We start from the raw sequence: 10006 nt of genomic DNA on the forward strand, positions 1-10006 counted from the left end.
GAGGAAACTTTCGACCCTCTTTTACGATTGCCATATGCAATTTTGACTTGCAGGGATGGATACTATATAATGCCTTAGTGTCCAATACTTCCCAGTCATCAACTTCTGGTAATACTTTTGATAGGCGACTAGCCGCAATTAGTCTACAATAGATTGATTTCAAATACATGAATACTTAAAATTGTAAAATTACAATTTTACGAACTTTGGTCTTTTGCAGGGCTTCCACCAGGTCCCTAAAAGTCCCTATTTTCCTACAAGGTCCTTAATCTACCCTAAAATTGGAATTCGGTCCTTAAATCACCCTATTTTTATAAACCTCAGAAAAAGTATAAGGGTGACCTGAAAATGTCTTGTCTGAGATTTGACCAGAGCCCCAAATTTGCGGAGCTCGCTTCGCTCGCTCCGGTTATTTATGACTTAATTAATGTTAAATTTAAACGAATTAATTGGCTAATTTTTATAACAATAACAACTCGTGCAAAATATTATTCGTCTGAATTTAGACTGGTTTTCATATATGTTCGACATGTACGTTATTACAAATGGTCAGAGAAATTTGTTCAAGTTAGTCAGGGAAAACCTGGAAAAGTCAGGGAATTTCATTCCAAAAATTTTGTACGAACCCTGTAAAGGTCCAAATTCTAGTTCAGTGGATTTTTAAAAACAGTAAACATGATACGAATATAGTTACTTCTAATCAAAAACACTTTCCTTATACATTAGAACCAGTATCAAGTCTCTTAGATATCACTTTGTTTTACCAGTGGTCCCTTTTCGGTTCCTACTTTTAGAATTTAGGGCCCTATTTTACCCTATTTTTATCGTGATAAGTCCCTTTTTCCCCTATTTATTTTTGGGATTTTGGTGGGAGCCCTGCTTTTGAATACACTCTATTGTTTTAACAAAATTGCATTAACGGTTTAGAATATCGATATTTCAAATTGGTGCCTCATGTCATTATAGCATAGCTGTTGTAAAATTTTTTCATGTTTTATTTATGTTACGATAAGTGTCAACACTCGTTAATTTAAAATGTTCTTACATAGGCCTAGGTCGAAAGTAGTTCGTCTTCAACCAAGGGGAGTCAACACTGCACCTAGGACCTGGCACTTGAACACGATTTCAAAAATAAAGAAAAAAACCTTGTATAATCGACATAATGTATTTTCTAATAAATTTAAAATATTACACTGTTACGCAATTAAAATTATGATTAATCTAAACTTTACATTTATTTTGATGAAGTGTTTGGTGGATTTCTTAAATAGTAGAAAATCATACCAAACTAAGAAGGAATTGTACAATAAACCGCAACAGCCACATTGATGCTTGGACGAAAGAGAAGACAAATTCAAAATCCATTAATTTTAACAGTATGTTAATTGAGAGCACAGTAAAGATCAACTTCTATTAAACTTCCTTTACAAAAAGACATCTAAATTTTCCTCAATGTTGAATTATTCAGGTATTTCTGATCAAGATATGTCTTTATTATAAAGCATTTATCCAATCCTAATTATATTTCTTCAACAGGGAGGACATCCGCTGTTCAGTTACTAGGATTGTAGCTCAAGATTCTAGCTTACAGACTTCGATTATCCAATTCCGAATTTTGTTTCTTCGGTTTGTGTTATAGAAAACCAAGAAGCAAAATTTAAGAACGGTCGTTACGTGGTACTGTTACTGTACCAGCATGATAACCATAATAATAATAGTTTTTCTGATAAACTAGGCAAGAATGGTTCAAAGGTTTTGACCCAGAATAAGTATTAATAAAAACCTTTTAATCTTCATAATTTTGAAATATCTAGCCAAGGGTCACAAAACAACTGTGCTTAAGTGGATGCCTTAAACGTTGCCGGGTTTGCCAATAGACTTGAAAGCCAAGATAGCGTGAACTATAGTTAATGTGGGAAGAATTTTGTAATGTATGTTCTTAAAATGTTAGGAGAAATTTCATATTACTTCTCCTTCCATTTCGAGGAAAGACAGAGATGGTTTCTTCGTCATCTTCGGGATTGAAGAAAGGATAAAGGTTGATACCAATTCATAAATGCCAGTGATGCGACATTTCATCGCCGGAGAATACAAATTATCGGCTTGCAATGGCAAAACAGCGCGTCCATTGTCTGTCAAAAACGATAGAAAGCCACATCTCATTTCTTTTACCACAAGTTCATAAGATATGTTTCATAAGTTTGTCACTGGTTACTGAGAGCTTGTCATGAAGTGACGTAGGTGAAACGTCACATATTCTCGTAAAGTTGGTAAGTTAAGGTATTTTTATTCCAACTCGAATAGTATTAGGTCAGGTAAGGTTAGGTACTTAGTAGGTAAGGTATAAACTGTATTGGGTTAGCCTAATAATTGTTCAAAACTCAAGCTAAAACTGCTGTTTCCCAAAACAGCAGCCGCTATTTTTAAAAAGCAGTTTTGAACAACGACGTTGTTTTTATGGAATAGCAGTTGCTGTTTCGGAAACTGCTTATGCAAAGCACACCCGGAACACATAACTTAGCTAAAAACTAATTTTAACAAGCTCCTCGCTACCTGCAAAACTGCATTCTTAATTCCACGAATCGACATGCAAATACAACTTGAACTGGCTTGTGGAAGTGATATCTCAGGTGCAATGCCGCGCTTGATGTTGTGTGGGTGTACAATTTTGAAAATTACCTCTGGCAAAACACCTTGGTTTCTTATCACATTCACATCATCCAAAGGTAACTCCGTAAACACGACGCTTCAAAGAAGTGCATATGTTATTTTGACGACAAGTTAAGAGAAATTGTTACAGATTTGTACCTGACGTTAAACCTTTTACTGAAATACTCCGTTACGGCAGCGTAGAGATCATCGGCGATCTCAAAACCCACAGTTTCCTTTAAGAAAAGAAACAAGTTGGGAAACCAAGTTAAACCTCTCCGAGCCGAAACGACTATCGCTATTTATTGATAAACAACTACAGGCCTTAAAATTTAAAAAAAATGTATTGTTCAAGCGTTACAAAACTTCCATCTCGGATCACCTAACCCATGGACAGGCAAATGTTACTGAATAGGGAGCTAAGCTTGCTTAGAGCAACGCCTGACATGATTGTTAACGTTTTTCCATTATGAAGATACGTTATCTCTAGCCGCAACAAAGAGTGTTATGGAAGCTTGCCAAATCAAACCTATAACTGCAGCGATCTAATTGCGATCATAACTCTTGGTTCTATTATAAAGGGCATGCAATAGATAGTTGTTAAATTCAGTTCCTTGAAATTTTTTGGGACTACTTCCGGCACTAAATGTTTCAAGGTTCACACGTAACGTGGTTAACTTTGTCTAAGTATACTGACGTTAGTTTAAGAATGGTGTAAAGGCACTAGGATATTGCAATTCTAATTTATTGAATGCTTGTGGCCTCCGGAAGTAAGGATTTTCAGTACGGTAATCATTTAAGATTAAGATCGAGCATCGAGGGGTTTATCACTTATTAGGGTAAGACATCGAGGGGTTTATCACTTATTAGGGTAAGACATCGAGGCGCTATTCACTTATTAGGGTAGGGCATCGAGGCGCTATTCACTTAATAGGGTAGGGCATCGAGGCGCTATTCACTTATTAGGGTTGGGCATCGAGGCGCTATTCACTCCTTAGTGCTGTTAAAGGCTGAGCATCATGGGGCTAGTCACTCAAGTTTTCAGCATCAATGGGTTAATCACTCATTATTGTAATCGATAAGTGAAACTTTTATGAAGAAGTGTTGAATTGTGTGGAAATTCAAACTGAGATGTGACATTAAGAATCGATGTCTAAATATCCTTACCTCGACTATTCCCATCCGGATCGGGGGGTTCATGTTAAATAAATTAGAATAGTTAAGATGGGCGCGGTGCAAGTGTGATTTATTTCAACTTTGTCTTGAATATTATTACGCGAAAGGATATATTACTGCTCTAAATACGTAACTCGTAACTGTAAGGAACCGCGCTCGAAGGGTTGAAACGGAGGCTCCGGCTGAAAGGAACTCCTCGGTGCAAAATACCTGGTTTCATAATTAAATGTAATTATATATAATGCTTACGTTCGAGAACAGGCTGTATTTTAAGACTTTTGTTGTCGAAAATTTAATTCGCGAGAGATTTCATATTATAATTAAAGTAATTTTCACCTTATTTCCGCGAGTTAAAGTTCATTTTTAACGACCACAATTTTCAGTAGTTTATAGCTGGTGCATTTCTATGGTATTATGGAATTTAATTCCACCTAGTCAGCCTCAAGACCTATCATTAGTTAAGTCATTAATGTTAATGGTTATACTTTATCGTTTAAAGAAGTGCCATTAACGTCCGTTGTCAAAAACGGTAAAGATCCGATATACTCAAGTCCTTTATGAATTAAATAAAGTTCATGAATGTTTTTTAGAGAAAAAGACCAGGAAATGGAGAGAACACATTTTCTAATCGCTTTAGTTTGATGGAATATACTGACTATCTTAATCTTTTAAAAATTTATATTTAACTTTAGTATAATTAAAGGTAATAGTTCGTGCATGTTTATGGTAGTTATAACTTTACTTTCCGACTTGCGGTTGAGAGAACATTTTAACGACTGGACTTTAGGTGAAGTCATCAGCTTTTTAATCTTTTTCAAAAAATTCATATTAAATTACCGTATTATTCCCAAGATTATAGCATTCGCATTTTAAATGGAACGTCGACTTTAATAATCACCTTATTTTTCCATGTGCGTTAAGTCGATTAGAGTTAAAACCAAGGAAAATATTAGAACGGTTCCCTGAAGTACTTAAAAAATATTTTTCGAAGTTTACTTCAAAAACTTCATGTCCGAAACATGGGAGTAATAAAAATACTGTATATGTCGTCCCCCCATGGTGAAATCTATTAAAATATACACTCATAAATCTTATTAAATTGATCTTTCCAATAAACGTAATTTCAGCAGGGATAGATTTCATTTTAGAAATTAAATCTATTCCTGATTTCACTCAAGAGACAAAATTCTTTCATACTTAAATAAACTAATGAAATTAGAAGGCAAGTAATCTCCGAAACATGGGGGTAATATGAAAAGGGTATGTCTCGTCCTTAAAATATTTTAAAATTTACTGTAATTAATTTTATTAAATTGATCTCTCGAACGAGCGTAATTTCGTTCAAGAGCTTCATACTAATGCAGTTCAAAGGAAAAAACCTCAAATCTGAAACACGCGAGTAATAGAAATAGGGCATATCTTGTCCCTCTTTAATGTGAAATCTTTAAAAATTAACAATAATTAATCTTATTAAATTGATCTTTCGTAAAATCTTTTTAAATCCTAGCTATTATTGACGTCTAAATTTAAGCGTATGCCTCTTTACAGAAGAATTTTATGCTCTTTATAAAATTTTCGAAATTTAGGGTGTACAAGTGAGCTGATTCTCTATAAGGGATAAGAAAAAGCGCAATTGAGTGAACCTCTGGCGGAAGCCCTGCCATTAGGAGGGCTAGACGTTTCTCGTAACCCTTACCGATCACCCAAGACCGGATTAAGCAATTTTGCACCCGGAGGCCGAGATAATGTGCGCCCCCTCAAGCCGAGAAAAAAGGAACAGCAAGTGTTGCTAGGGGAGAATAGTTTAACTCAATGCGCCCCCAGCAAGCCTTGCCGCCCTTGCGTCCTGCGATCGCCGCGTACATCTTAACACTAGCGATGATAATGGAGTAGAAGTATCTATTGCTTTGCGTGAACTGTGAACGTGGTCCGGATATTGCATATACGTTTGCTCCGATTTGCCAGTTGCGAAAGCGGTGACAGATACACCCCGATCGCCACTCGGAGAGTTTAAAAACATTTTTACACTTCTCTACAACATTTTTCGCTTCATTTTTCTAAGTCTGATATTGGTGGTAAGCGTATGGTGTTGCCATAGACTTTAGAAAGGGAATATCTTGGTTTTTATTTGCTTGATAGTTTAATTATTTATTTCTTGTAAATATGGTTTCTTTAATTATCCAAAGATGAAAGGAAAAGGGTAATAAATAAAAATAATTTGTGTTTAAAATTAAATTTTTAAGGAGTAATTTCATTTTAAGTAAAAGCATTTATATTTAGAAAATTAAATTATTTCATTTTAAATAAATCCATTCGTACAAAATTAAATATTTCGTTTTAAGTAAAAGCATTTATTTGCCAAAAATTTTTTCGTGTTTCAGTAAAAGCGTTTATTTATACAAATTTAAATTATTTCGTTTTAAGTAATAGCATTTATACGTTCAAAATTTAATTATTTCATTTTAAGTAAAAGCATTTATATGTAAAATATTAAATTATTTCATTTTAAGTAAAAGTATATATATGTACAAGGTTAATTTATTTAGTTTCAAATAAAAGCATTTATATGTTCAAAATTTAATTATTTCGATTTAAGTAATACTATTTATATGTACAACTTTAAATTATTTCGTTTAAAATAAAAGCATTTAACTTTAAATTATTTCGTTTAAAATAAAAGCATTTAACTTTAAATTATTTCGTTTTAAGTAAAAACATTTAAATGTACAAATTATATCGTTTTAATTAAAAGCATTTATAAGAACAAAATTAAATTATTTCGTTTTAAGTTAAAGCAGTATAAATACAAAATTCAATCAAATCATCTCCTTGTCTCCACAACATATTTACTCTAATTGTAGTGTTTGAAAGTTACCGTCACTGGTTTTAATACAAATTATCGATTTCAGAATATAAACTCTATGTGAGCGTTGTTGCTAGATTATTCTCGGTTTCCTCGAGTTCTTGACAAACAGCAGAAGTGATAAGGTCTTCTCGAGTATCAGAGCCATTAAGGTAATGACGTTTCCCATGTGGTACAGAGAAAGAAGGCTTTGGACTTCCTTAACGGATATCGTTGAAAAATCGTCCGGTGGCTCTTTCCATTTGATGAGATCCATCGAATATCGCGCTTTGTAGAAATGGCGGAAAAAGAGGTCGTTTTCGTTGCAAGTCTGTATCCTGTAACGAAAAAAATTGCAAAATCATCTTTTGTTTTTTGTGTATGTTCTTACATTTGATTGGCCATCTCCATGAGGTTTGATTGCGAGAAATTGTAGGAAACAGCAAAGACTAAAAGGTTATCCTCAATAGACGGCGAGAAGTAGTATTTGTTCGCGTACTGTATTTTGTTTTCCATTCTTCGATTTTCGAGCAGAAGAAACTGAGTCATCATTGTCCCAACTACCATGAACTTCCTCTTGTCACCGACGTTATCCGAGACGTTGACGAACTCGTCTCCTAAAATCACGTTTTCAACAGGGAGTATAGAACTTTCTGGGATGGACACGTTGACCTACAGTAATGAATTTTTAGAATTATTTCAATCATTCAATAATATAGAAACAAGGGCTATTATACACTTTTTCCAACCCACAAAGGGCCAGAAATTGGAAATTATTATATGTCTTGTAGTTTGAAATTAAGTTTAATCGAAATTGTACAACAAAAACGCGTAAAAATTACATCATAAGCATATAAAACCAGCCGCAAGCGTGAATTCTTAATAAGACCACGGGTAATCACCATTGTACAAGGGCGCCAGAGAGAAATTTGAGGTTCAACGCCACCTAGAGGGAAAACGAAGCAATTCTCTCCTTCCCGATTCCCCCTACCACCTTATAACCCGGAAATCTAAGCAGTTGTCTGCTTCTGCAATAAATGGCAGCGGTAATTGGTTTAGTACGGGTTTTTAAGACTTAAGTTGTTTGTTTAAGATTAGGAACAGTAAATTATCTCGAATTTTTAAGTGATAAGTGTACACAGTACAACTGGTTTCTTATGAAAAGGATAAGTACAAAAGATAAAAGTGTAGGTTGCCGCATGCCTTTATTACGCGAACTTCAAAATCCTCGTTTTAGCCCCACTAGCAGACGACAATGTTTGTTATGATTACAAGTATTAATAGAGGTAGAGCTTATAATAGGTAAGTTTAAGATATATATTAATCCTTGTATTTATTCCCAAGCTTCCGGTAGCATCCCTTGCGCGATTTGAATAAAGTTTCCCTTTTGTGCCACCAGGAAGACTTCTCTCCCGAGTTTTACCTAGACAATGCCTGTGGCCAATCTCCCGCCGATTCACGCTTACGGGTGGTTTGATATTCTTATGATTACACGAGTTCGGATTGAGTATAAATAGAAAATCTGTGACGGGATTCTCTTAATAAGAAAAAATAGCTATTGTCCAATCAATATATGTAATTACGCACTTACCTTATTTCTGAAAGAAGCGAATTCATCAGTACCGGCCCAAAACCAGACATTTTTAAAATCCTGTTTTAGGAGTTGGGCGATGGTGTCGACACTATCGTAATCTTTCTCTGTGAAATCCGACTTCAGCTTCCCTGATATTTCGAAGATAATGAAAGTGGTCGCTATCAACCATGATATCGCTGTCACGCGCCACGTGATCGCTTTTTCAACGCGGGCGTACGCTGAAATCACGACATAAAAGTCGAGTCCCAGATATGATACATTGCACCTCTTAAATTTAAGAAATTACTTACGCTCGTAGAAAAAAAGGAGTAAATTTTTCCAAATCATTTCGAAGAAAGTAAGGATGAACGGTTGACCACCTTGTATATTGGGCGTGGCTAAAGCCATGACAATTGCCACTGCCAATAGACTTGAAAGCCAAGATAGCGTGAACTATAGTTAATGTTGGAAAAAAACTTGCAGTATATGTTGTGAAAATCTTCGGAGCAATTTCATATTACTTCTCCTTCCATGTTGAGGAAGGACAGAGATGGTTTCTTCGTCATCTTCGGGATTGAAGAAAGAATAAAGGTTGATACCGACTCATAAACGCTAGTGATGCGACATTTCATCGCGGGAGAATACAAATTATCGGCTTGCAACGGAAAAGACAGCACGTCTATTGACTGTCAAAAACGAAACAAAGCCACATCTCAATTCTTTTACTAATATATCTTGATTTTTGTGAAGAGAGATTCATGGAATCTCTTTAAAACGGAGAGACAATCAAACAAACAGTCTAGCACCTTAACTTGCCTGAAAACCGGTCGCTGATCAGTTCGCCAACATATAACCGCTTTACGTTACGTTTTAGGTGAATAACCATAATCTACTGTGAAATAAATTACTCCTTGCCTCGTCATTTAATTACTTCACAAAATCTGAATATAAGATGGTACCACATAGTTGGGACTTGAAAGGGGTAAGTTTCTATTCTGGAATAGCATTGTGGGTAATAAGTCGTCAAACTGACTTTCTTTTTGCTAAAACCAAGGGGAAAACGTTTCTGAGTAACCAAACACTCCGTATCCGGGGTAAAGTTTCGTTCATACATTGCATGGACCTTTCCTGTTAGCGCTATGGAGTACGCTACTAAAGACAACAAACTTACCAACTCGAAGGTTGGGTAGCCCTTAAGAACAGGGGCCATTTGGATTCGTTGTGACTAATCAGAGAGAATTTATAATAGGAAGTAGAAGCTCTTGCCCTTGACGGTGCTAAATACAATGTACTGTAGCTCAAACAAGTAGGCTGCGACGCCAAAACTGGCCAGGTAAATTTCTGGTCACATGACTCTCGTTTAATTTTAAAGTTTGCCCTCAATCCCTGTCGGTTGTACGATTACCCAATAAGGGTTCGCGATTTCAAGTGCGACTGGTGCCATTGGAGTTATTTTAAGTCAGACGTTTCCCTTTCCCTAAAAAGATAGTGTCCATCTCTTCTAGACCCTCCCGCAACATTCTAGACCCACCCTTGAGGGACGGGCCACAAAAAATAGTACCGGAAATAGACCTGGCCAGTTTTGTTGATCACGTGATTTTTGAGCTACATAATATTCCTCAGTTTCCATTCCCTATGATAAATTCTCTCTGGACTAATCTAAGGAAACTCGAAAAAATCTCAAGGTGGCTCATTTTCAATATAGAGTTTAATAAAGTTTGCTTCTAACCGGGAATTTTTTAATCAATATCAAAAGGATTGTATGG

The 10006-nt window shown here is 35.5% G+C and overlaps 1 protein-coding gene across 1 annotated transcript; it reads right to left on the minus strand.

The window, feature by feature from the left end:
- Positions 1–6761: 6761 nt before the first annotated feature.
- LOC149621468 (uncharacterized) lies at positions 6762–8806 on the minus strand. The gene is made up of 5 exons (XM_089853714.1): positions 8762–8806; positions 8552–8693; positions 8259–8479; positions 7059–7339; positions 6762–7005 (listed from the first exon to the last, which is right to left on the minus strand). Exons 1-5 carry the CDS (start codon positions 8804–8806, stop codon positions 6762–6764), a joined length of 933 nt encoding a protein of 310 aa, XP_089709840.1.
- Positions 8807–10006: the final 1200 nt, after the last annotated feature.

This window comes from Phalangium opilio, unplaced genomic scaffold (genome assembly GCF_054372755.1).
Source record: "Phalangium opilio isolate 3A_F unplaced genomic scaffold, DU_Popi_V2 ptg000204l_1, whole genome shotgun sequence".
NCBI lineage: Eukaryota > Metazoa > Arthropoda > Arachnida > Opiliones > Phalangiidae > Phalangium > Phalangium opilio.

Excerpts from the sequence above, each read along its gene's own strand:
- LOC149621468 (XM_089853714.1), bottom strand. The coding sequence starts at position 8,806 with ATGACGAAGAAACCATCTCTGTCCTTCCTCAACATGGAAGGAGAA. Across the intron at positions 7,340-8,258 it reads TCGCTTCTTTCAGAAATAAG|GTCAACGTGTCCATCCCAGA; the intron begins GTAAGTGCGTAA and ends TCATTACTGTAG. Across the intron at positions 7,006-7,058 it reads ATGGAGATGGCCAATCAAAT|GATACAGACTTGCAACGAAA; the intron begins GTAAGAACATAC and ends TTTTCGTTACAG.